At 47.7% G+C, this 23916-nt stretch overlaps 1 protein-coding gene across 1 annotated transcript in view; it reads left to right on the top strand.

Moving 5' to 3' along the window:
* LOC121530690 (WD repeat and FYVE domain-containing protein 3) overlaps window positions 1-22970 on the top strand; it is a 204728-nt gene extending 181758 nt beyond the window's left edge. Inside the window, exons 57-69 of the mRNA XM_045226849.1 lie at window positions 4861-4952; window positions 5189-5401; window positions 8121-8271; window positions 8601-8755; window positions 9234-9392; window positions 14859-15038; window positions 17191-17373; window positions 17650-17746; window positions 18338-18523; window positions 19732-20025; window positions 20249-20360; window positions 21422-21619; window positions 22773-22970. Coding sequence (XP_045082784.1) covers window positions 4861-4952; window positions 5189-5401; window positions 8121-8271; window positions 8601-8755; window positions 9234-9392; window positions 14859-15038; window positions 17191-17373; window positions 17650-17746; window positions 18338-18523; window positions 19732-20025; window positions 20249-20360; window positions 21422-21619; window positions 22773-22893 — 2141 coding nt within the window. The 3' untranslated portion in view covers window positions 22894-22970. The remainder of the gene's footprint in view (window positions 1-4860; window positions 4953-5188; window positions 5402-8120; window positions 8272-8600; window positions 8756-9233; window positions 9393-14858; window positions 15039-17190; window positions 17374-17649; window positions 17747-18337; window positions 18524-19731; window positions 20026-20248; window positions 20361-21421; window positions 21620-22772) is intronic.
* The last annotated feature ends 946 nt before the right edge of the window (window positions 22971-23916 follow it).

Genomic DNA, 23916 nt, shown 5'->3' with positions numbered 1-23916 from the left:
TCTCAACTCCAACAACTCTGACCTAGGTACGTCAGGACGCTATCTCTGTTCTCTGCTATCTCTCTCTCAACTCCAACAACTCTGACCTAGGGACGACAGGACGCTAGCTCTGTTCTCTGCTATCTCTCTCTCAACTCCAACAACTCTGACCTAGGTACGTCAGGACGCTAGCTCTGTTCTCTGCTATCTCTCTCTCAACTCCAACAACTCTGACCTAGGGACGACAGGACGCTAGCTCTGTTCTCTGCTATCTCTCTCTCTCAACTCCAACAACTCTGACCTAGGTACGTCAGACGCTATCTCTGTTCTCTGCTATCTCTCTCTCAACTCCAACAACTCTGACCTAGGTTCGTCAGGACGCTAGCTCTGTTCTCTGCTATCTCTCTCAACTCCAACAACTCTGACCTAGGGTACGTCAGGACGCTAGCTCTGTTCTCTGCTATCTCTCTCTCAACTCCAACAACTCTGACCTAGGTACGACAGGACGCTAGCTCTGTTCTCTGCTATCTCTCTCTCAACTCCAACAACTCTGACCTAGGTACGTCAGGACGCTAGCTCTGTTCTCTGCTATCTCTCTCTCAACTCCAACAACTCTGACCTAGGTACGTCAGGACGCTAGCTCTGTTCTCTGCTATCTCTCTCTCAACTCCAACAACTCTGACCTAGGTACGTCAGGACGCTATCTCTGTTCTCTGCTATCTCTCTCTCTCAACTCCAACAACTCTGACCTAGGTACGTCAGGACGCTAGCTCTGTTCTCTGCTATCTCTCTCTCTCAACTCCAACAACTCTGACCTAGGTACGTCAGGACGCTTAGCTCTGTTCTCTGCTATCTCTCTCTCTCAACTCCAACAACTCCTGACCTAGGTACGTCAGGCGCTATCTCTGTTCTCTGCTATCTCTCTCTCAACTCCAACAACTCTGACCTAGGGTACGTCAGGACGCTAGCTCTGTTCTCTGCTATCTCTCTCTCTCAACTCCAACAACTCGGACCTAGGTATGTCAGGACGCTATCTCTGTTCTCTGCTATCTCTCTCTCTCAACTCCAACAACTCTGACCTAGGTACGTCAGGATGCTAGCTCTGTTCTCTGCTATCTCTCTCTCTCAACTCCAACAACTCTGACCTAGGTACGTCAGGACGCTAGCTCTGTTCTCTGCTATCTCTCTCTCAACTCCAACAACTCTGACCTAGGGACGTCAGGACGCTAGCTCTGTTCTCTGCTATCTCTCTCTCAACTCCAACAACTCTGACCTAGGTACGTCAGACGCTATCTCTGTTCTCTGCATATTCTCTCTCAACTCCAACAACTCTGACCTAGGTTTGACGTCAGGACGCTAGCTCTGTTCTCTGCTATCTCTCTCTCAACTCCAACAACTCCCTGACCTAGGTACGTCAGGACGCTATCTATGTTCTCTGCTATCTCTCTTCAACTCCAACAACTCTACCTAGGTTTTCACGACGCTAGCTCTGTTCTCTGCTATCTCTCTCTCAACTCCAACAACTCTGACCTAGGTACGTCAGACGCTATCTCTGTTCTCTGCTATCTCTCTCTCTCAACTCCAACAACTCTGACCTAGGTACGTCAGACGCTGCTCTGTTCTCTGCTATCTCTCTCTCTCAACTCCAACAACTCTGACCTAGGTACGTCAGAGGCCTTCAAGCTCTGTTCTCTGCTATCTCTCTCTCTCAACTCCAACAACTCTGACCTAGGTCGTCAGGACGCTAGCTCTGTTCTCTGCTATCTCTCTCTCTCAACTCCAACAACTCTGACCTAGGGACGACAGGACGCTAGCTCTGTTCTCTGCTATCTCTCTCTCAACTCCAACAACTCTGACCTAGGTACGTCAGGACGCTAGCTCTGTTCTCTGCTATCTCTCTCTCTCTCAACTCCAACAACTCTGACCTAGGTATGTCAGGACGCTATCTCTGTTCTCTGCTATCTCTCTCTCTCAACTCCAACAACTCTGACCTAGGTACGTCAGGATGCTAGCTCTGTTCTCTGCTATCTCTCTCTCAACGCCAACAACTCTGACCTAGGTACGTCAGGACGCTAGCTCTGTTCTCTGCTATCTCTCTCTCAACTCCAACAACTCTGACCTAGGGACGACAGGACGCTAGCTCTGTTCTCTGCTATCTCTCTCTCAACTCCAACAACTCTGACCTAGGTACGTCAGGACGCTAGCTCTGTTCTCTGCTATCTCTCTCTCAACTCCAACAACTCTGACCTAGGGACGACAGGACGCTAGCTCTGTTCTCTGCTATCTCTCTCTCAACTCCAACAACTCTGACCTAGGTACGTCAGGACGCTATCTCTGTTCTCTGCTATCTCTCTCTCAACTCCAACAACTCTGACCTAGGTACGTCAGGACGCTAGCTCTGTTCTCTGCTATCTCTCTCTCTCTCAACTCCAACAACTCTGACCTAGGTATGTCAGGACGCTATCTCTGTTCTCTGCTATCTCTCTCTCTCAACTCCAACAACTCTGACCTAGGTACGTCAGGATGCTAGCTCTGTTCTCTGCCATCTCTCTCTCTCAACTCCAACAACTCTGACCTAGGTACGTCAGGACGCTAGCTCTGTTCTCTGCTATCTCTCTCTCAACTCCAACAACTCTGACTTAGGGACGACAGGACGCTAGCTCTGTTCTCTGCTATCTCTCTCTCAACTCCAACAACTCTGACCAAGGTACGTCAGGACGCTAGCTCTGTTCTCTGCCATCTCTCTCTCTCAACTCCAACAACTCTGACCTAGGGACGACAGGACGCTAGCTCTGTTCTCTGCTATCTCTCTCTCAACTCCAACAACTCTGACCTAGGTACGTCAGGACGCTAGCTCTGTTCTCTGCTATCTCTCTCTCAACTCCAACAACTCTGACCTAGCGACGACAGGACGCTAGCTCTGTTCTCTGCTATCTCTCTCTCAACTCCAACAACTCTGACCTAGGTACGTCAGGACGCTATCTATGTTCTCTGCTATCTCTCTCTCAACTCCAACAACTCTGACCTAGGGACGACAGGACGCTAGCTCTGTTCTCTGCTATCTCTCTCTCAACTCCAACAACTCTGACCTAGGTACGTCAGGACGCTAGCTCTGTTCTCTGCTATCTCTCTCTCAACTCCAACAACTCTAACCTAGGTTTGTCAGGACGCTAGCTCTGTTCTCTGCTATCTCTCGCTCAACTCCAACAACTCTGACCTAGGTACGTCAGGACGCTAGCTCTGTTCTCTGCTATCTCTCTCTCTCAACTCCAACAACTCTGACCTAGGGACGACAGGACACTAGCTCTGTTCTCTGCTATCTCTCTCTCTCAACTCCAACAACTCTGACCTAGGTACGTCAGGACGCTAGCTCTGTTCTCTGCTATCTCTCTCTCTCAACTCCAACAACTCTGACCTAGGTACGTCAGGACGCTATCTCTGTTCTCTGCTATCTCTCTCTCAACTCCAACAACTCTGACCTAGGTACGTCAGGATGCTAGCTCTGTTCTCTGCTATCTCTCTCTCTCAACTCCAACAACTCTGACCTAGGTACGTCAGGACGCTAGCTCTGTTCTCTGCTATCTCTCTCTCAACTCCAACAACTCTGACCTAGGGACGACAGGACGCTAGCTCTGTTCTCTGCTATTGCTCTCTCAACTCCTAGGTACGTCAGGACGCTAGCTCTGTTCTCTGCTATCTCTCTCTCAACTCCAACAACTCTGACCTAGGTACGTCAGGACGCTAGCTCTGTTCTCTGCCATCTCTCGCTCAACTCCAACAACTCTGACATAGGTACGTCAGGACGCTAGCTCTGTTCTCTGCTATCTCTCTCTCTCAACTCCAACAACTCTGACCTAGGGACGACAGGACGCTAGCTCTGTTCTCTGCTATCTCTCTCTCAACTCCAACAACTCTGACCTAGGTATGTCAGGATGCTAGCTCTGTTCTCTGCTATCTCTCTCTCTCAACTCCAACAACTCTGACCTAGGTACATCAGGACGCTAGCTCTGTTCTCTGCTATCTCTCTCTCAACTCCAACAACTCTGACCTAGGTACGTCAGGATGCTAGCTCTGTTCTCTGCTATCTCTCTCTCAACTCCAACAACTCTGACCTAGGTACGTCAGGACGCTAGCTCTGTTCTCTGCTATCTCTCTCTCTCAACTCCAACAACTCTGACCTAGGTACGTCAGGACGCTATCTCTGTTCTCTGCTATCTCTCTCTCAACTCCAACAACTCTGACCTAGGTACGTCAGGACGCTATCTCTGTTCTCTGCTATCTCTCTCTCAACTCCAACAACTCTGACCTAGGTACATCAGGACGCTAGCTCTGTTCTCTGCTATCTCTCAACTCCAACAACTCTGACCTAGGGACGACAGGACGCTAGCTCTGTTCTCTGCTATCTCTCTCTCTCAACTCCAACAACTCAGACCTAGGGACGACAGGACGCTATCTCTGTTCTCTGCTATCTCTCTCTCAACTCCAACAACTCTGACCTAGGTATGTCAGGATGCTAGCTCTGTTCTCTGCTATCTCTCTCTCTCAACTCCAACAACTCTGACCTAGGTCCGTCAGGACGCTAGCTCTGTTCTCTGCTCTCTCTCAACTCCAACAACTCTGACCTAGGGACGACAGGACGCTATCTCTGTTCTCTGCTATCTCTCTCTCAACTCCAACAACTCTGACCTAGGGACGACAGGACGCTATCTCTGTTCTCTGCTATCTCTCTCTCAACTCCAACAACTCTGACCTAGGGACGACAGGACGCTATCTCTGTTCTCTGCTATCTCTCTCTCTATCTCTTTCTGTCTCTGTTTCTATTTCTCCGTCTCTTCATAGTAACAATAAGAGGTTGCCTTGATGTGGTTTATGTTTTAACAGGTGCCAAACAGAATGGGATTAGACTAGGAGACGTCCTTCTGCCTCCATGGGCCAAGGGAGACCCCCGAGAGTTCATCAGAGTACATCGACAGGTGGGTAACAATCAACTTTGTATGTGTCTGGAGGTAAGACAACTGCGTTGTTGTACAGTATACGCCAACATAGTCTGACGATGCCATCCTTCCAAGTCTCGTTCATTACTCAAACAAACATGAGGAAGCCTGGAAATGGAAGCAAGCTCCAACCTACTGTGGACGTGTGTGTCTGCCCCGTGTGTGTCTGCCCCGTGTGTGTCTGCCCCGTGTGTGTCTGTGTGTCTGTCCTCCAGGCTCTGGAGTGTGACTACGTCAGCGCCCACCTCCATGAGTGGATCGACCTGATCTTTGGCTTCAAGCAGCAGGGTCCTCCGGCGGTGGAGGCGGTCAATGTGTTCCACCACCTGTTCTACGAGGGCCAGGTGGACATCTACAACATCAACGACCCCCTCAAGGAGACCGCCACCATCGGGTTCATCAACAACTTCGGACAGATCCCCAAACAGGTATCATATTAACGTCATTTAGCAGACGCTCTTATCCAGAGCGACTTACAGTTAGTGAGTGATACATTATTTTTATTTTAATACTGGCCCCCCGTGGGAATCGAACCCACAACCCTGGCGTTGCAAACACCATGCTCTACCAACTGAGCTACATCCCTGCCGGCCATTCCCTCCCCTACCCTGGACGACGCTGGGCCAATGGTGCGCCGCCCCATGGGTCTCCCGGTCGCGGCACAGCTAGCACTGCGATGCAGTGCCTTAGACCACTGCGCCACTCGGGAGATATCATATTAACATATAACGGTATACCAATATAAGACAGCTATCATATCATCAATATGTATTAACAATATAAAACAAGTATCATCAATATAGTAAACATTTTACTAACGATACCATACCAGGCCAAGTATCACCATACCAAGTAGTATCACCATACCATACCAGGCCAAGTATCACCATACCAAGTAGTATCACGATACCATACCAGGCCAAGTATCACCATACCAACATTTTACTAACGATACCATACCAGGCCAAGTATCACCATACCAAGTAGTATCACCATATCATACCAGGCCAAGTATCACCATACCAAGTAGTATCACGATACCATACCAGGCCAAGTATCACCATACCAACATTTTACTAACGATACCATACCAGGCCAAGTATCACCATACCAACATTTTACTAACGATACCATACCAGGCCAAGTATCACCATACCAAGTACTATCACGATACCATACCAGGCCAAGTATCACCATACCAAGTAGTATCACGATACCATACCAGGCCAAGTATCACCATACCAAGTAGTATCACGATACCATACCAGGCCAAGTATCACCATACCAAGTAGTATCACGATACCATACCAGGCCAAGTATCACCATACCAAGTAGTATCATGATACCATACCAGGCCAAGTAGTATCACCATACCAAGTAGTATCACCATACCAGGCCAAGTAGTATCACCATACCAAGTAGTATCACGATACCATACCATACCAAGTAGTATCACCATACCTACCAGGCCAAGTAGTATCACCATACCAAGTAGTATCACGATACCATACCAGGCCAAGTAGTATCACCATACCAAGTAGTATCACCATACCAAGTAGTATAATGATACCATACCAGGCCAAGTATCACCATACCAAGTAGTATCACCATACCAAGTAGTATCACGATACCATACCAGGCCAAGTATCACCAGGCCAAGTAATATCACCATACCATACCAGGCCAAGTAGTATCACCATACCAAGTAGTATCAGTGTCCTAGCATCCTGCTCGTTCACGTTCTCTAAAATGCAAATTAATTACTTAAAAATCATACAATGTGATTTTCTGGATTTTTGTTTTAGATTACGTCTCTCACAGTTGAAGTGTACCTATGATAAAAATTACAGACCTCTACATGCTTTGTAAGTAGGAAAACCTGCAAAATCAGCAGTGTATCAAATACTTGTTCTCCCCACTGTATACACACACTGCTCCCAACTTTTAAAATGTTAGGCACCAAACAGAATGTAAGGAGCACCAGAAATACATAGATTTGGTTGTTGTTAGCTAGCTAGGTAACATGATTTAACAACGTTGTTTGTTATCAAACCAACAATTAGCGACCCGGGATTGGTTTAAAACGGGCCGCGACATGATTTTGAAATGATATAAAATGTGCGTGAATCCCGATCAAAGATTAAAAAGGTCTCTCTGGTGATATGGGTAATATGTTTTCAACCGTTTTTTTTAAATGCGGCGAATCCCGATAGAAAGATAAAAGCGTTTAGGCTTCTTGGGTAATATGTTTTCAACCGTTTAGGCTACAGACAAGACGTTTACTCTAAAGCTGCAGCCTGTCTCGAAGCGGTGCTCCGTTTCCCCTCTCTGGCACTCAGAGGCTGCATGACGGTGAACTGGCAAAGTGGCACTCAGACTGGTCTGTGCTCTTGGTTATAACAGGCGATGACATGATACAACCTATCAACATCGCTGGCTTTGCTCGCTGTAACACATCTACAGGTCTACTGAAGACTCATCAGGGTCTGGGCCTGCATCCCCGCTCGCCATCACGGCTAAATTATATATATTTTTTAAACTGACGGAGGAATAGACGCGTGTGAAGAGCGGCCAGAGAGGAGCAGGTGAGTGAGTGCTGGTAGGGGATGCTGCTGGCTGATTACAGCTGACTCCTGATATGGGCATGAAAGTGAATATTATTGGACCTGCTTGGACCTGCTCATACAAGAGACTAGTGGCTGACGCTTAAATTCAACTGAATTTATAAACAAAATGACTTTAGAAACATTTTATAACAGGCGCCAGCGGGGTTCTTTAGATCGGTAGGGCTGAAAAGGTCGGTAGTATCATATGAAACGGTACTAAGGTATTAAAAAATGTTGGTATCATGACATTTTGAGACCGTGATATTACCGTGGTACCGGTATTCCGTGCAACACTAGTATGGAGATTCAGAATACTGACATTTTTTTGTAACTTGAAATAGACAACAACAATTTTTTTTGTAGAAAACAATAAAGGATTCATTCTTACCTCTATTTTTTTACCCTGAAAGTAAACTATGGTGTGAGAAGAGACTGTGATCCATAGCGCTGATGCTCCACAAAGAATGATTTCAATAGAGGAATACAGTTTTCTAATTGAATGAATCAGATCTTAACCCATGTTTTATCTGTCTCTTCCCAGTTGTTTAAGAAGCCCCACCCTCCGAAGCGTGTACGTTGCAAGTCTAACGGGGAGATGGCGGGGGGCGTGCCCGTCTCTCTCTCCTCAACCGCTGACAAGATCTTCTTCCATCACCTGGACAACCTCAGACCCTCCCTAACCCCCGTCAAAGGTAGGGAAAGGCATGCACACGTGCGCGCACGTACACACACACACACACACACACAAAGAAGCTGGCATAAATCTGGTTCTGTATCAGCTGACTTGGGCAGCTCGGCAATAGAGTGTGTGTGTGTGTGTGTGTGTTTGTTTCAGAGCTGAAGGAGCCGGTGGGTCAGATAGTGTGTACTGATAAGGGCGTTCTGGCTGTTTTTCAGAGCTGAAGGAGCCGGTGGGTCAGATAGTGTGTACTGATAAGGGCGTTCTGGCTGTGTTTCAGAGCTGAAGGAGCCGGTGGGTCAGATAGTGTGTACTGATAAGGGCGTTCTGGCTGTGTTTCAGAGCTGAAGGAGCCGGTGGGTCAGATAGTGTGTACTGATAAGGGCGTTCTGGCTGTGGAGCAGAACAAGGTCCTACAACCGCCTGTCTGGAACAAGACCTTTGCCTGGGGTTACGCAGACCTCTCCTGCAGACTGGCCAACTACGAGTCAGACAAGGTCAGTTGGAGCCTGCTGTCTCCGGGTCTCAGTGTGGGCCAGTGCAGACGTGACCGTGCATGCTAATCATGTAATGTTGCAGTCATAGGAATTCATTATAGAACTCAATTCTATTTCTGTGGTGTTGTTTTGACAACGTCTGTGGCTATATCTCAGTTCGTCTTTCCTTGATACCTTGATTCCTCTCCTCCTCAAAACCCATTGGAGATGAAGGTCAGAGAGTAACCTTGGACCTTCTCCTCTGATACAGTTGAGAAGGAGACAAGGAGAGAATGCAAGGAATCGTGGAAAGATGTACTTCATCTTGCCTACAAACTAAATCCTCCGGGCAGCAGTGCCCCCTGGTGTTAAGACAGCATTACCCTTCCCTCACTTCCTTCTCCCCTGACTAACCAATCCCCTCTCTCCTTCTCCCCTGACTAACCAATCCCCTCTCTCCTTCCCCCTGACTAACCAATCCCCTCTCCCCTTCCTCTAGGCGGTGGTGGTGTATGAGTGTCTGTCGGAGTGGGGTCAGATCCTGTGTGCCATCTGCCCCAACCCCAAGCTGGTCATCACCGGGGGAACCAGTACTGCCATCTGTGTCTGGGAGACTGGCACATCCAAGGAGAGGGCCAAGACTCTCACACTCAAACAGGTAACTAGACCCTCACACTCAAACAGGTAACTAGACCCTCACACTCAAACAGGTAACTAGACTCTCACACTCAAACAGGTAACTAGACCCTCACCCTCAAACAGGTAACTAGACCCTCACACTCAAACAGGTAACTAGACTCTCACACTCAAACAGGTAACTAGACCCTCACACTCAAACAGGTAACTAGACCCTCACCCTCAAACAGGTAACTAGACCCTCACCCTCAAACAGGTAACTAGACCCTCACACTCAAACAGGTAACTAGACCCTCACCCTCAAACAGGTAACTAGACCCTCACCCTCAAACAGGTAACTAGACCCTCACCCTCAAACAGGTAACTAGACCCTCACCCTCAAACAGGTAACTAGACCCTCACACTCAAACAGGTAACTAGACCCCTCACCCTCAAACAGGTAACTAGACCCTCACCCTCAAACAGGTAACTAGACCCTCACCCTCAAACAGGTAACTAGACCCTCACCCTCAAACAGGTAACTAGACCCTCACACTCAAACAGGTAACTAGACCCTCACCCTCAAACAGGTAACTAGACCCCTCACCCTCAAACAGGTAACTAGATCCTCACACTCAAACAGGTAACTAGACCCTCACCCTCAAACAGGTAACTAGACCCTCACACTCAAACAGGTAACTAGACCCTCACCCTCAAACAGGTAACTAGACCCTCACCCTCAAACAGGTAACTAGACCCTCACCCTCAAACAGGTAACTAGACCCTCACCCTCAAACAGGTAACTAGACCCTCACACTCAAACAGGTAACTAGACCCCTCACCCTCAAACAGGTAACTAGGCCCTCACCCTCAAACAGGTAACTAGACCCTCACCCTCAAACAGGTAACTAGACCCTCACCCTCAAACAGGTAACTAGACCCTCCCACACTCAAACAGGTAACTAGACCCTCACCCTCAAACAGGTAACTAGACCCTCACCCTCAAACAGGTAACTAGACCCTCACCCTCAAACAGGTAACTAGACCCTCACCCTCAAACAGGTAACTAGACCCTCACCCTCAAACAGGTAACTAGACCCTCACCCTCAAACAGGTAACTAGACCCTCACACTCAAACAGGTAACTAGACCCTCACCCTCAAACAGGTAACTAGACCCTCACACTCAAACAGGTAACTAGACCCTCACCCTCAAACAGGTAACTAGACTGTCTAGACACTCACGGGAAGGCCAAAAAGATAATCAAGGACATCAACCACCCGAGCCACTGCCTGTTCACCCCGCTATCATCCAGAAGGCGAGGTCAGTACAGGTGCATCAAAGCTGGGACCGAGAGACTGAAAAACAGCTTCTATCTCAAGGCCATCAGACTGTTAAATAGCCATCACTAGCCGGCTACCACCCGGTTACTCAACCCTGCACCTTAGAGGCTGCTGCCCTATGTACATAGACATGGAATCACTGGTCACTTTAATAATGGAACACTGGTCACTTTAATAATGTTTACATACTGCTTTACTCATCTCATCTCATATGTATATACTGTATTCTATTCTACTGTATTTTAGTCTATGCCCCTCCGTGTATGTGACAAATAACATTTCATTAGATTTTGATTTGATTTGAAACAGGTAACTAGACACTCAAACTGGTAACTAGCCAAGACACTCAAACTGGTAACTAGCCAAGACACTCAAACTGGTAACTAGCCAAGACACTCAAACTGGTAACTAGCCAAGACACTCAAACTGGTAACTAGCCAAGACACTCACACTGGTAACTAGCCAAGACACTCAAACTGGTAACTAGCCAAGACACTCAAACTGGTAACTAGCCTAGACACTCAAACTGGTAACTAGCCAAGACACTCAAACTGGTAACTAGCCAAGACACTCAAACTGGTAACTAGCCAAGACACTCACACTGGTAACTAGCCAAGACACTCAAACTGGTAACTAGCCTAGACACTCAAACTGGTAACTAGCCAAGACACTCAAACTGGTAACTAGCCAAGACACTCAAACTGGTAACTAGCCAAGACACTCAAACTGGTAACTAGCCAAGACACTCAAACTGGTAACTAGCCAAGACACTCAAACTGGTAACTAGCCAAGACACTCAAACTGGTAACTAGCCAAGACACTCAAACTGGTAACTAGCCTAGACACTCAAACTGGTAAACATATGAGACACTCATAGATAACCAGACACTCATAGATAACCAGACACTCATAGATAACCAGACACTCATAGATAACCAGACACTCATAGATAACCAGACACTCATAGGTAACCAGACACTCATAGGTAACCAGACACTCATAGGTAACCAGACACTCATAGGTAACCAGACACTCATAGGTAACCAGACACTCATAGGTAACCAGACACTCATACTCAAACAGGTACAGTGGGGGAAAAAAGTATTTAGTCAGCCACCAATTGTGCAAGTTCTCCCACTTAAAAAGATGAGAATGTGAAATGTCAGAATAATAGAGAATTATTTATTTCAGCTTTTATTTATTTCATCACATTCCCAGTGGGTCAGAAGTTTACATACACTCAATTAGTATTTGGTAGCATTGCCTTTTAAATTGTTTAACTTGGGTCAAACGTTTTGGGTAGCCTTCCACAAGTTTCCCACAATAAGTTGGGTGAATTTTGGCTCATTCCTCCTGACAGAGCTGGTGTAACTGAATCAGGTTTGTAGGCCTCCTTGCTCGCACACGCTTTTTCAGTTCTGCCCACAAATGTTCTATAGGATTGAGGTCAGGGCTATGTGATGGCCACTCTAATACCTTGACTTTGTTGTCCTTAAGCCATTTTTCCACAACTTTGGAAGTATGCTTGGGGTCATTGTCCATTTGGAAGACCCATTTGCAACCAAGCTTTAACTTCCTGACTGTCTTGATGTTGCTTCAATATATCAACATAATTTTCCTTCCTCATGATGCCATCTATTTTGTGAAGTGCATCGGTCCCTCCTGCAGCAAAGCACCCCCACAGCATGATGCTGCCACCCCCGTGCTTCACGGTTGGGATGGTGTTCTTCGGCATGCAAGCTGCCCCTTTTTGGTCATTATGGCCAAACAGTTATATTTTTGTTTCATCAGACCAGAGGACATTTCTCCAAAAAGTACGATCTTTGTCCCCATGTGCAGTTGCAAACCGTAGTCAGGCGGTTTTGGAGCAGTGGCTTTTTCCTTGCTGAGCGGCCTTTCAGGTTATGTCAATATAGGACTCATTTTACTGTGGATATAGATACTTTTGTACTTGTTTCCTCCAGTATCTTCACAAGGTCCTTTGCTGTTGTTCTGGGATTGATTTGCACTTTTCGCACCAAAGTACGTTCATCTCTCGGAGACAGAACGCATCTCCTTCCTGAGCGGTATGACGGCTGCGTGGTCCCATGGTGTTTATACTTGGGTACTATTGTTTGCACAGATGAATGTGGTACCTTCAGGCGTTTGGAAATTACTCCCAAAGATGAACCAGACTTGTGGAGGTCTACAATTATTTTTCTGAGGTCTTGGCTGATTTCTTTCGATTTTCCCATGATGTCAAGCAAAGAGGCACAGAGTTTGAAGGTAGGCCTTGAAATACATCCACAGGTACACCTCCAATTGACTCAAATTATGTCAATTAGCCTATCAGAAGCTTCTAAATCATTTTCTGGAATTTTCCAAGCTGTTTAAAGGCACAGTCAACTTAGTGTATGTAAACTTCTGACCCATTGGAATTGTGATACAGTGAATTATAAGTGAAATAATCTGTCTGTAAACAATTGTTGGAAAAATTACTTGTGTCATGCACAAAGTAGATGTCCTAACCGACATGCCAAAACTATAGTTTGTTAAAAATAAATTTGTGGAGTGGTTGAAAAAACGAGTTTTAATGACTCTAACCTTAGTCTATGTAAACTTCCGACTTCAACTGTACCTTATTTACATAAATATTCAGACCCTGCTATAAGACTCGAAATTGAGCTCCGGTGCATTTTGTTTCCATTGATCACCCTTGAGATGTTTCTACAACTTCATTGGAGTTCACCTGTGGTAAATTCAATTAATTGGACATGATTTGGGAAGGCACACACCTGTCTATATAAGGTCCCACAGTTGACAGTGCATGTCAGAGCAAAAACCAAGCCGTGAGGTCGAAGGAATTGTCCGTAGCGCTCCGAGACAGGATTGTGTCGAGGCACAGATCTTGGGAAGGGTACCAAAACATTTCTACAGCATTGAAGGTCCCCAAGAACACAGGGGCCTCCATCATTCTTAAATGAAAGAAGTTTGGAACCACCAAGACTCTTCCTAGAGCTGGCTGCCCCGGCCAAACTGAGCAATCAGGGGAGAAGGGCCTTGGTCAGGGAGGTGACCAACAACCCGATGGTCACACTGACAGAGCTCCAGAGTTCCTCTGTGGAGATGGGAGAACCTTCCAGAAGGACAACCATCTCTGCAGCACTCCACCAAATCAGGCCTTTATGGTAGAGTGGCCAGACGGAAGCCACTCCTCAGTAAAAGGCACATGACAGCCCGCTTGGAGTTTGCCAAAAGGCACCTAAAGGACTCAGACCATGAGAAACAAAATTCTCTGGTCTGATGAAACCAAGATTGAACTCTTTGGCCTGAATGCCTAGTGTCACGTCTGGAGGAAACCTGGCACCATCCCTACGGTGAAGCATGGTTGTGGCAGCATTATGCTGTGGGGATGTTTTTCAGCGGCAGGGACTGGGAGACTAGTCAGGATCGAGGGAAAGACGAACGGAGCAAAGTACAGAGCAATCCTTGATGAAAACCTGCTCAGGACCTCAGCCTGGGGCGACGGTTCACCTTCCAACAGGTCAACGACCCTAAGCACACAGCCAAGACAACGCAGGAATGGCTTCAGGACAAGTCTCTGAATGTCCTTGAGTGGCCCAGCCAGAGCCCGGACTTGAACCCGATCGAACATCTCTGGAGAGACCTGAAAATAGCTGTACAGCGACGCTCCCCATCCAACCTGACAGAGCTTGAGAGGATCTGCAGAGAAGAATGGGAGAATCTCCCCAAATACAGGTGTGCCAAGCTTGTAGCGTCATACCCAAGAAGACTTGAGGCTGTTAATCGCTGCCAAAGGTGCTTCAACAAAATACTGAGAAAAGGGTCTGAATACTTATGTAAATGTGACATTTCAGGTTTTTATTTGTAATACGTTTACTAAAATGTCTAAAAACCTATTTTCTTTTTGAGGGGGGGACAATTTCATCCATTTTAGAATAAGGCTGTAACGTAACAAAACATGGAAAAAGTAGAGGTGTCTGAATACTTTCCGAATGCACTGTAAAAATCCATCCCCTTCCCACCAAACACACAGACACCATTAGATAGCATCTCTGCCACTCTTTCACTTGTGTGTAATGTGTGTCAGTGCCTGTATGTAACACGTCTGTGTGACCCCGTGTGTTTTAACATGCATGTATGTCCCTCTCCCCTCTCCCCTCCCAGGCGTTGCTGGGCCATACAGACACGGTGACGTGCCTGACAGCCTCGTCGGCGTACCACATCATGGTGTCCGGCTCTAGAGACCGGACCTGCATCATCTGGGACCTTAACAAGCTGTCCTTCGTCACCCAGCTCAGAGGACACAGGGCCCCCGTCTCCGCACTCTGCATCAACGAACTCACGGTGGGTGGTGTTTTTTTTTCCCCAAACCATATTTACATGTTTTAGCTGGTTATTTTTTATGTCCAGTAGCATTTTTGGGGAATATGTATCAATGCTAGTGGATACCGGATTGTATGAGTTAGCTGTGGATTGTTAGCTGCGGATTGAATGAGTTAGCTGCAGGTTTTATGAGTTAGCCGCGGATTGTATGAGTTAGCCGCGGATTGTATGCGTTAGCTGCAGATTGTATGCGTTAGCTGCAGATTGTATGAGTTAGCTGCATATTGTATGCATTAGCTGCGGGTAGTAAGAGTTAGCTGTGGGTTGTATGAGTTAGCTGCAGATTGTATGCTTTAGCTGCGGGTGGTATAAGTTAGCCGCGGATTGTATGAGTTAGCTGCGGGTTGTAAGCGTTAGCTGTGGGTTGTATGAGTTAGCTGCAGATTGTATGAGTTAGCTGCAGATTGTATGCATTAGCTGCGGGTTGTAAGCGTTAGCTGCGGGTTGTATGAGTTAACTGTGCATTCAAAAGCATGGGGAAAGAGGAAACGACAACACCTGACGGAAGCTACAACTTCAAAAGGTAACGATCACTTGATTATTCAAATCCTGACTCACTAGATGTGTAAAGTGCACTGGAAAGCATTCAGACGTTTTTCCACATTTTGTTACGTTACAGCCTTACTCTAAAATTGATTAAATTGTATTCCCCCCCCCCCCCATCAATCTACACACAATACCCCATAATGCAAAGCAAAAACAGTTGTTGTTTTTTGTGTGCAAATGTATTTAAAATAAATATGATATTTACATAACTATTCAGATCCTTTACTCAGTACTTTGTTGAAGCACCTTTGGCAGTGATTACAGCCTCGAGTCTTCTTGGGTATGACGCTACAAGCTTGGCACACCTGTATTTGGGGAGTTTCTCCCGTTCTTGTCTGCAGATCCTCTCAAGCTCTGTCAGGTTGGATGGGGAGCGTTGCTGCACAGCTATTTTCAGGTCTCTTCAGAGATGTTCGATCGGGTTCAAGTCCGGGCTCTGGCTGGGCCACTCAAGGACATTCGGAGACTTGTCCCGAAGCCACTCCTGGGTTGTCGTGGCTGTGAGCATAGGGTCGTTGTCCTTTTGGAAGGTGAACCTTCGCCCCAGTCTGTGGTCCTGAGCACTCTGGAGCAGGTTTTCATCAAGGATCTCTCTGTACTTTATTCCGTTCATCTTTCCCTCGATCCTGACTAGTCTCCCAGTCCCTGCTCCTGAAAAACATCCCGACAGCATAATGCTGCCACCACCATGCTTCACCGTAGGGATGGTGCAAGGTTTCCTCCAGACGTGACGTTTGGCATTCAGGCCAGAGAGTTCAATCTTGGTTTCATCAGTCCAAAGAATCTTATTTCTCATGGTCTGAGAGTCCTTTAGGTGCCTTTTGGCAAACTCCAAGCGGGCTGTCATGTGCCTTTTATTGAGGAGTGGCTTCCGTCTGGTCACTCTACCATAAAGGCCTGATTGGTGGAGTGCTGCAGAGATGGTTGTCCTTCTGGAAGGTTCTCCCATCTCCACAGAGGAACTCTAGAGCTCTGTCAGAGTGACCATCAGATTCTTGGTCACCTCCCTGACCAAGGCCCTTCTCCCCCGATTGCTCAGTTTGGCCGGGGCGGCCAGCTCTAGGAAGAGTCTTGGTGGTTCCAAACTTCTTCCATTTTTAAGAATGATTGAGGCCACTGTGTTCTTGGGGACCTCACTATATAGCCAAGTTGGGTTGGAACTCGTAAGATGTCGCCCTTCTCTGTCGGCGCCATCTCACACCCTAAACTTGTCTGTCCAACTATAGCTCCATAGCAAGCTGCTTTATCCACTGGTTGGTGAAGTAATTTAAAGTCGAGCTAAATGTAAAAAAAATATATATATGATATCAGAGGTTTAGAAAGGAACAATATAAACCGTTACTTTTTTTATGGTTCGAAACTCTTCAGAACTTTATTTTGCTGATCGGGACAGTGGAACGAAAAAAAAAATGGTTCTGTTCAGAACGAAACGATTGGAAAATAATTTTGGTTCCAACCCCAGGTGTATATACAGGGAGACATTAGCTAAAAATTTCAACAAAGTGAAGTATCACTTGATTATTCAAATCCTGACTCACTCTAGATGTGTGTGTGTGTGTATATACAGGGAGACATAGTGTCGGCAGCGGGGACCTACATCCACGTGTGGAGCATCAACGGCAGTCCCATAGCCAGCGCCAACACCTTCACAGGCCGCTCCCAACTGATCCTCTGCTGCTGCGTGTCAGAGATGAACGAATGGGACACGCAGAACGTCATCGTCACCGGACACTCTGACGGAGTCGTCAGGGTAACCAACACTTCCATGTTCCTCTTCTCTTCCTCCTCTTCCTAAAACGTGTGTTTTTTTTTTTGGGGGGCGGTTTCAGATTAAGCCTAGTACTGGTCAAGCTCAATGAGGAATCTCCATTGAAAGTGCTGTTTAGTCCAGGACCTGGCTTCGTCTGTATCTGAGAAACCGTCCCTAAATATATGTCACTCGTCTGTACACAGAGTATTTATGCTTCAAAATAAATTTCCTCAACAAAGACATTAAAGTTTTCTAATCTAATCTTCCTTCCTGTAGTTCTGGAGGATGGAGTTCCTACAAGTCCCAGAAACCCCAGCTCCAGAGCCCATCGAGCACCCTGATGTAACTGACTGCTGTACAGAGGACAAGCTGGGTAGGTCTCTGAGTGTGTCCGTGGGTGTCTGGGTGGGTATATGTCATCTTATTACTCTTAGAAATCTCCACCCGGCACAGCCAGAAGAGGACTGGCCACTCCTCAGAGCCTGGTTCCTCTCTAGGTTTCTTCCTAGGTTCCTTCCTTTCTAGGGAATTTTTCCTAGCCACCGTGCTTCTACATCTGCATTGCTTGCTGTTTGGGGTTTTAGGCTGGGTTTCTGTATAGCACTTTGTGACATCTGCTGATGTAAAAATGGCTTTATAAATTGATTGTGTAGGTGGGTGTGAGTGGGTGTCTGTGTGAGTGGGTGGGTTGGGGGGATATGTGTGTGGGGGGGTGGGTAAGTCTCTAAGAGTGGGGGGGGGGTCATAATCCCAGTTCAGACAGAACCAGCATCATGGTCTGTGTCTTTGGGGGGTTGGGAGGAAGCTAAATGAAATATCTGCATGCATACCAAATGTCACCCTATTCACTATAAAGTCCACTATAGTATACAGTGCAAAAGTAGTGCACTATGTAGGGAATAGGGTGTCAATGGGGACGTAGCCTCTGTGTGAACAGTAAAGTAGTATTTCTCTTCTTCTCCAGCAGAGGGAGCTGAGAGCCAGAACGCTGACGACGACAGCAGCGAGTCAGACGGAGACGAGCCCAGCCTCAGCACAGAGTCCAAACCCTCCCCTCTGCCCAACGCTGCAGCCGCAGCTGGGGGAGGAGCCGGATCGGTTGGGGGAGGATCCGGCAGCCAACCAGGCAGCGCCGTCCACAGACCCAAAGGTTGGTTTACCAGTCAGCCAGTCAGCCAGCAAGCCAGTCAGCCAGCAAGCCAGTCATCCAGCCAGTCATCCAGCCAGCCAGTCATCCAGCCAGTCATCCAGCCAGTCATCCAGCCAGCCAGTCATCCAGCCAGCCAGTCATCCAGCCAGCCAGTCAGCCAGCCAGTCATCCAGCCAGCCAGTCATCCAGCCAGTCATCCAGCCAGCCAGTCATCCAGCCAGCCAGTCAGCCAGCCAGCCAGCCAGCCAGCCAGTCAGCCAGCCAGTCATCCAGCCAGCCAGTCAGCCAGCCAGTCATCCAGCCAGTCAGCCAGCCAGTCAGCCAGCCAGCCAGTCATCCAGTCATCCAGCCAGTCATCCATCCAGCCAGCCAGTCATCCAGCCAGCCAGCCAGTCATCCAGCCAGTCATCCAGCCAGCCAGTCAGTCATCCAGCCAGTCATCCAGCCAGCATCCAGCCAGCCAGCCAGTCATCCAGCCAGCCAGTCAGCCAGCCAGCCAGTCATCCAGCCAGCCAGTCAGCCAGCCAGTCATCCAGCCAGCCAGTCAGCCAGCCAGTCATCCAGCCAGCCAGTCATCCAGTCAGTCATCCAGCCAGTCATCCAGCCAGCCAGTCAGCCAGCCAGCCAGCCAGTCAGCCAGCCAGTCATCCAGCCAGCCAGTCATCCAGCCAGTCATCCAGCCAGCCAGTCAGCCAGCCAGTCATCCAGCCAGCCAGTCAGCCAGCCAGCCAGCCAGTCAGCCAGCCAGTCATCCAGCCAGTCAGTCAGTCAATCCAGCCAGTCAGTCAGCCAGTCATCCAGCCAGTCGACCTACCTATATAAAGGCAGAGTGTGACAATGTTTATCATTTGATGACTTCATTTGTTGAATAGGTAATTGGCTAAAACCTACTATATTCAAATATTTTTACCACCATCTCTCCTAGTATTGTTATTTTGATACCTACACACCTGTAACAGACACTATCTGGTATAAAGACCTTTCAAGAGTGCAGACGACCACCCATCATTACTTGTCTGTAGATCGTGAGGGTCTCGGGGGCAGTCAGTCAGTCAGTCTCTGTATTGACCCATACAGCAGTAGAGCTTGTATGATAATGTTAATCATTATTCATTTGATATTTGATGACTTAAGTTAAATAATTTATTAGCTAAACCTACCCTATTCTTACTACTTGCAACCCCAAAATAAAACTACTTTTTCTGTAGTTCCAAGGGGTCCCGGTGCCCCTGGGGGTCGGCCGGGGGTCACCTGGTCAGTAGACAGCGGGTCAGACGACTCCCGCCGCTGGTCAGACACCCTCAGCCTGGACGAGAAGGACGGCTTTGTGTTCGTCAACTACTCCGAGGGACAGACGGGACAGGGACAGACACCCCTCAAACCAGGGGTCCACCCTCACCCCCAGCCTCACCCTCCGCACCCCATAGCAGGCCATGGGGGGGTCCCCCAGCCCATACACCCCACCACCATGGAGGCACGGCCCTATAACCAGCTCAGAGCAGGTACTGGACACCCACAGTAATGCAGTTCACCCAATAGCACAGTTATGTATACTGGTGAGTGTGCACCAGTTGGTCGGAGTTTGTGTGTGTTTGCGTCCGTTCGTGTGCGTGTTCTGTTTTGTGTGTGTCCTCTGGCTGGTGCCTTGTTAAAGTGCTGCTACAAAACTGTGTGTGTGTGTGTGTGTGTGTGTGTGTGTGTGTGTGTGTGTGTGTGTGTGTGTAGACTACAGATGGGAACGTCAGCTGGTGTTCCGGAGCAAACTGACCATGCACACTGCGTTCAACAGGAAGGACAACGCTCACCCAGCCGAGATCACATCCCTCGCCATCTCCAAGTAGGTGGACTGTGTGTGTGTGACCTCACTGCATTGAAATGTGTATGTGACAGAGACAGGATTCAGAAGACAGCTTAGTGGTGGAGGTTGTATAGAGAAAGATGCTTTGTAGTTATTGCATGGTGGCAGTCATCTTCTCCCTCACTCTCTCTCCCTGCCTCCCCTTCTCTCTCTCTCTTCCCCCCCTCTACTCTCTCTCCCTGCCTCCCCCCTCTACTCTCTCTCCCTGCCTCTACTCTCTCTCCCTACCTCCCCTTCTCTCTCTCTCTTCCCCCCCTCTACTCTCTCTCCCTACCTCTACTCTCTCTCCCTACCTCCCCTTCTCTCTCTCTCTCCCCCCTCTACTCTCTCTCCCTGCCTCCCCCCTCTACTCTCTCTCCCTGCCTCCCCTCTCTCTCTCTCTCTCTCTCTCCCCCTCTACTCTCTCTCCCTACCTCCCCTTCTCTCTCTCTCTTTCTCCCCCCTCTACTCTCTCCCTGCCTCCCCTTCTCTCTCTCTCTTTCTCCCCCCTCTACTCTCTCTCCCTGCCTCCCCCTCTCCTCTCTCCTGCCTCCCCCCCCTCTACTCTCTCTCTCCTGCCTCCCCTTCTCTACTCTCTCTTTCTCCCCCCTCTACTCTCTCTCTCCCTACCTCCCCTTCTCGCTCTCTCTTTCTCCCCCCTCTACTCTCTCTCCCTGCCTCCCCTTCTCTCTCTCTCTCTCTTCCCCCCCTCTACTCTCTCCCTACCTCCCCTTCCCCCCCTCTACTCTCTCTCCCTGCCTCCCCCCTCTACTCTCTCTCCCTGCCTCCCCTTCTCTCTCTCTCTCTTCCCCCCTCTACTCTCTCCCTACCTCCCCTTCTCTCTCTCTCTCTCCCCCTCTACTCTCTCTCCCTACCTCCCTCTCTCTCTCTTCCCCCCTCTACTCTCTCTCCCTACCTTCTCTCTCTCTTTCTCCCCCCTCTACTCTCTCTCCCTACCTCCCCTCTCTCTCTCTCTCTCTCTCTCTCTTCCCCCCCTCTACTCTCTCTCCCTGCCTCCCCCTTCTCTCCTCTCTGTTTGTGTGTCTCCCCCTCCCCCCCAGGGACCACAGTAAGATCCTGGTGGGTGATGGTCGTGGCAGGGTGTTCAGCTGGTCAGTGAGTGACCAGCCTGGTCGTTCTGCTGCTGACCACTGGGTGAAGGACGAGGTGGTGGACTGCTGTTCGGGATGTACCGTGCGCTTCTCCCTCACGGAGAGACGCCACCACTGCAGAAACTGTGGTCAGCTCTTCTGTCAGAAGTACGTCACTAATGCAGAATGAACATAATAATAATAATGTTTATTTGTTAAAGGGCCGGATACAATTAAAAACATTGACACATTTAATCATAAACAGTCAGATGCATTGTACCATCATTCTTTGAGAGAGAAAATGGGTTATTGTCACATACACTGGATAGGTGCAGTGAATGTGTGGTTTTACAGGGTCAGCCATAGTAGTATGATAGGTCCAGTGTAATGTGTTGTTTTACAGGGTCAGCCATAGTAGTATGATAGGTCCAGTGTAATGTGTTGTTCTACAGGGTCAGACATAGTAGTATGATAGGTCCAGTGTAATGTGTTGTTCTACAGGGTCAGACATAGTAGTATGATAGGTGCAGTGTAATGTGTTGTTTTACAGGGTCAGCCATAGTAGTATGATAGGTCCAGTGTAATGTGTTGTTCTACAGGGTCAGCCATAGTAGTATGATAGGTCCAGTGTAATGTGTTGTTCTACAGGGTCAGACATAGTAGTATGATAGGTGCAGTGTAATGTGTTGTTCTACAGGGTCAGCCATAGTAGTATGATAGGTGCAGTGTAATGTGTTGTTCTACAGGGTCAGCCATAGTAGTATGATAGGTCCAGTGTAATGTGTTGTTTTACAGGGTCAGCCATAGTAGTATGATAGGTGCAGTGTAATGTGTTGTTCTACAGGGTCAGCCATAGTAGTACGATAGGTGCAGTGAATGTGTTGTAGATCTTATAACCATGTATTGCTAACCACTGTATCATCGAAGGTATTATTTAAATGAGTTTCAGAGATAGTCAGAATATGAATGTCATCTGTTATTTGCAAATGATTGATTTCGCAATAGTAGTACGGCGTCCCTGGAGCAAATTGGGGATAATTGCCTTGCTCAAGGGCACATCGGCAGAGATTTGACCTTGTCTCGGGTATTGGAACCAGCGACCTTTCGGTTACTGGCCCCACGCTCAGACCGCTAGGCCAGCTGTTGCCCAATAATTTGCAGCATCAGTCCTTAGATGGCCTTTCACGGAAAAGGCTGATGAAATGGTTAACGCCGAATGAACATGAAATGGTTAACCAAAAAATGAACACGCTATAACAGAAAAATATAAATATTACCGGGGACCAAGCACTGTGCACTAGTCTCTCTCTCTCTCTCTCAGGTGTAGTCGTTTCCAGTCTGAGATCAAGCGCCTGAAGATCTCGTCCCCGGTGAGGGTCTGTCAAAACTGTTACTACAACCTGCAACACGAGCGCAGCGCTGAGGACGGATGCAGAAACTAACCAAGGTCCCTGGTCCCACACCACTACAGCGGGGTGCCCATGTTGTGCCCCTTCTCTCTCTCACACCCCCCCCCACCTCCCCAAAATACCACCCCTGTGCACCACTCTACACACATGTCCAGTAACCACATGTAACGCACTGACTGATGTAGACTAAAAGGGATCACTGATTGAACTGTGGCGATTGTTTCCGTAACTGTGGTGGTTAGTTTAGTATGATGAAGACTGGGGGGACGGATGGATAGAAAAATACTATCAGATAGAGAGAGAAGAGTGTGAGGAGAGGAGGGTTCGTTAACAAATCTCATTTCCACTTTCTTTCACAAGTCCCAAAATAAAACACTGGCCTCAGCGCCATCCTCCGTCTATCACCTAGCAGTTTAGATCTTAGAGACCGACAGGATGGGAAACTCCTTCAGTTCAAAACTTGTTTATATTGTAAATACTTACATTGACCTTTTTAACGAGCAGGAAAAAAACGGAGGGAAAAAAAATTAATATTAATGGTTGTTGAGGACAAAAAGTCATTGTGACTAACCACTCCCGGCTTTAAAAACAAAAGGATTGTGTGTAACGTTAGTCTATAATGTCACGGAAGGCCAGAGGGAATGAGAACTGGTGTGTCCCAAATGGAACCCTATTCCCTATGTAGTGCACTACTTTTGACCAGAGTCCATAGGGAATAGGGTGCAAAAAAAGTAGTTCAATGTAGGGTGCCATTTGGGATGTGACCCATGACAATGATGGGGGACTATGAATGTTATAGTAATAACAATAAATGTTTGTGGGTTGACATTACAGTTTCTAGTTATGCAATTACTTCTTAATTTCTTTTAAATTATTTTTTAATTACAATATGTGATTTGATTTGTGAGTTGCCCACAGTGTCAAGCAATTGCCATCAAAGTGAGATTGTGTCATGTTTTTCCTTTTTTTGCCAAATTGCTTTGATATACCACGTGCGTAACGCCAAGTAGTAATGTTTGATGAGCTACCGTGTCGATCTTTACCTACCCACAATGC

The sequence above is a fragment of the Coregonus clupeaformis genome, chromosome 18 (genome assembly GCF_020615455.1).
Source record: "Coregonus clupeaformis isolate EN_2021a chromosome 18, ASM2061545v1, whole genome shotgun sequence".
In the NCBI taxonomy this organism is placed as follows: domain Eukaryota; kingdom Metazoa; phylum Chordata; class Actinopteri; order Salmoniformes; family Salmonidae; genus Coregonus; species Coregonus clupeaformis.
This window is presented reverse-complemented; position numbering and strand designations above follow the sequence as displayed.